This window comes from Cebus imitator, unplaced genomic scaffold (assembly GCF_001604975.1).
Source record: "Cebus imitator isolate Cc_AM_T3 unplaced genomic scaffold, Cebus_imitator-1.0 Scaffold76, whole genome shotgun sequence".
NCBI classification, from domain to species: domain Eukaryota; kingdom Metazoa; phylum Chordata; class Mammalia; order Primates; family Cebidae; genus Cebus; species Cebus imitator.
In genome coordinates, this window is record NW_016107391.1 from 2053683 (window position 1) to 2057190 (window position 3508).

At 37.1% G+C, this 3508-nt stretch overlaps 1 protein-coding gene across 1 annotated transcript in view; it reads left to right on the forward strand.

Moving 5' to 3' along the window:
- The window catches only part of NDFIP1 (Nedd4 family interacting protein 1), a 50352-nt gene that overhangs the window by 29470 nt on the left and 17374 nt on the right, over nt 1-3508 (forward strand). Inside the window, exon 3 of the mRNA XM_017532148.2 lies at nt 247-387. Within this exon, the coding sequence (XP_017387637.1) occupies nt 247-387 (141 nt within the window). The remainder of the gene's footprint in view (nt 1-246; nt 388-3508) is intronic.

Below are 3508 nucleotides of genomic sequence, written 5' to 3' on the forward strand. Positions count from 1 at the left end.
AAAAAAAAAAAAAAAAAAAAGTTTCAGAAGCAGTTGGAAGAAAGATTATGAAGCGAGTCTGGATTTTAAATAATTGAGAAGTGGATACATTTAAAATTCAACATCAGTCTCTTACAATTCATCTATAAATGTCTTTTGGTTCAATTGTTGTATATGTACTCTTAGGGGAATGACTCGATTTTGTCTGCTAGAGTTAGTGAAATCCTTTTATTTCAATTCAGCTAATCATCAAAAAATTGTACTTAAAATTCTGCAGCATATTTTGACTACAAGGATGAGTCTGGGTTTCCAAAGCCCCCATCTTACAATGTGGCTACAACACTGCCCAGTTATGATGAAGCCGAGAGGACCAAGGCTGAAGCTACTATCCCTTTGGTTCCTGGAAGAGTGAGTATAATTTGCAACGTTACTTGATGGCTGCTCCATGGAAATTAAGTTATTTTCATTATCCAATTTTTATTCATTACTTATGATTGTATTGATTAGTGAAAGTTCAGCTAATTAAAAAAATCAGGTACATTTGCTTTGGGGATAATAAACTCATCTCTTCCTAAAAATGAGGAGGTAAAGAGTTATAAATAAGCAAAAAATTACTAGTCAAACCTGCTCATTTTTCCTATATCTCTCCTACTACCACCACTTTTTCAAGTCTCCTGGGATGGCTGAAGTATCTTGAAGCAGGAGCACACTGACATTTCCTTGATTCTGCACACTTAGTATTTTGCTGTTGGGTGGATAGCTGCTAGGGAGATCTAGGAAGAGAATAAATATGTGCAAATTTATACAATTAAACTCATAAAAGGGATCTTCACATTGACTTAGATGAACTCTGTTCCTCTAGCAGTCCAGAGCATATCATTTGTGGGGACATAGTGAGTACAGGTTCCATCTAGCCTGATGCTGATTCATGGAGTTGGAGATTGGGATGGTATTTAAACCAGTGGAGATTATTGGGCACTCTTGGTTCTTGATGTCAGATATATAAGTGCTATGTTTGTAGTTTTGTAAATATTTATACAGATTGAGGTTGATGCAGGTAGGGCATTGGACCAGGTGTTGGGAGAATGGAAGCAAGATAAGTCCCTAGAAATGTGTGGACTGTAAGGCCTCTAGGTTCTAGTCTGGCAAGAAACTGGAGTGAGTGATGAGCAAGAACAGAAGCCTAGCCTGGGCAGTATGATGGCATAGGCCCAAAGTTTCCCCTCTTGGCTTTAAGATATTAGACTGTTTACAGACCACACCTACTGTGAGGAGCAGAGCTCCTAAAATCATTGGTTGGCAGAAGTAGTTTATGAGCCCAATCTAGGATGATCCTAAATGGCAGTAATGTGCATTCAATACTCATTGGTGACAGAGAGAAACTAAGAACCCTAGTGTCTAAGGGCAAGACAGTCATAATGTAGCTGCCATGTATTGGAAGCAAACAACATGCTTGGTACCGTGCTTGATGCTTTTATATATTTTGTATGTTGTTTCCAATCTTCATAGTAACCTTGAAAGGTAGAGATTATCTCCACTGTACAGATGTGATAATTTAGATCCAAAGAAATAATTTTTTCAAAGTCATATGGCTCATATGTAGAAGTGAGAGTCAAACTGAGATATTTCTAGAATCCAAAGTTGTTTATTTCACTGTACTCTGCAGACCTGTTGCAATATGTAGTAAATAGATCAGTATGGAAATTAGCTCTGATTAATCACAGAAGTCTTCAGTGTACTTTCATTTGATATAGGTACATATTTAGGAACTTCTTAAAAGGTCTAATATTTAGCAGACATGTATAAAGCACTTTTAAAATATAAGATGCAGCATATTTTAGAGTGGGTAGGTAAAAAGCTTTGTATAAGGCAGTGTTCTTATTGTTATTCGGAAGCCTAAAATCCAACTAGGGTTAAGGGCCCAGAAATACTGATAGCTAAGACACATAAGAGCAGTGGACATCAAAACTGAAACTTTTTACTGGATGATCATAGCAGAAGATGAGATTTGATGTGGTCCCAGAATTTTGATAGATAAGAACATTCCAGAGGGAGAAAGCCCAGGAAGCAGGTGTGAATTCAGCCAGGTGCAGGGCAGTTCTGTGGATGTAGTAATTGGCTTTGTAGGGGCGAAGAGTTTGTGAAGGGAGGTAGAATGTTGTAACCAGAACTGTTGTTTGTAGAATCCCTGGAATAGACTGGGGTACTTAAATTTCATATGTAGCTCTTAGAGAATCCTTCAGAGTTTTTGAGCAGGGGTATGAGAGGACTTGTGTGGTGTTTTGGAAACATTAACTTGGCAACAACTTCTAGGAGGAATCATGGTAGAAGTGATACCAAGAAGACAGGAAGAACAGTTAGAAGGCATTTGTAATTTTATTAGATGTTACTTCCATGGATTTCTTTGGAGTATATCTTTGAGTAGTTATGCAAAAAAAACCAGAATTAGCTTTTAATTTTGGCAAAACCTTATTCTGCTAATGTGAAGTAAGAATACTAGATATTTAATGCCTTAAAAAATTATAAAACAATGCATTTTTATAGAAATTTCAGATAGTAGAGGAAGTATGTTAAGTTAGAAAAGGAAGCTGCCATGGCCACTGACTTCCCTTTCTCTAGTTCCCACTCCCTGGGGAACCACTGTTAACAGTTTGGATCTTACACACCCTTTTCTGTGTACAGCAAGTTTTGATATTCCCTAAAATATTTTTCATTTGAGGAACCCTCACTGAACTATGTACAGATGTATCACATTTAAGTATATATTCAATTATTTAAAAATATCTCAACACATACCTACATCAGTTAAAAAGATAGACCACATGTGTTGGTATTGTTCAGGATCATGTTCTTTTTCTTTTTTTTTTTTTGAGATACAATCTCATTCTGTTGCCCAGGCTGGAGTACAATGACGTGATCTTGGCTCACTGCAACCTCCTCCCAGGTTCAAGCAATTCTATCGCAACCTTCCAAGTAGCTGGGATTACAGGCGCATACTGCCACACCTGGCTCATTTTCTGTATTTTACTAGAGATGAGGTTTCACCATATTGCCCAGGCTGGTCTCAAACTCCTGAGCCCAGGCAATCCACCTGCCTCGGCCTCCCAAAGTGCTAGGAGTACAGGCATGAGCCATGGCACCCAATCCAATGGATCATGTTATTTCTAGATCTGCAATATTATGTTATCAAGTTAGGATGAAGGAGATCCTATCTGCTGATGAGAGTAGAGGTGAGATTGTTTTAGATCTGTATACCAATAGAAATACATGCTTATGGAGTTGAGCAGCAAGCAGTTCTGTAGGCTATTCATGTATGATCATGCTATTCTTTTTTCCCCTGGATATGCCTCATAAAGTACTTGAGCTGGTTGATTTTATCTCTGTTAGACCCTGGATTACTAATATTTTAGGCCCTAAACAGGTCCTGGATTATTGATAATTTTAGAATTTAAACCAAATGTGTAAGTAAATTTTCTTTTTCCTTGAGGTATATATATATATATATATATATATATATATATATATATAT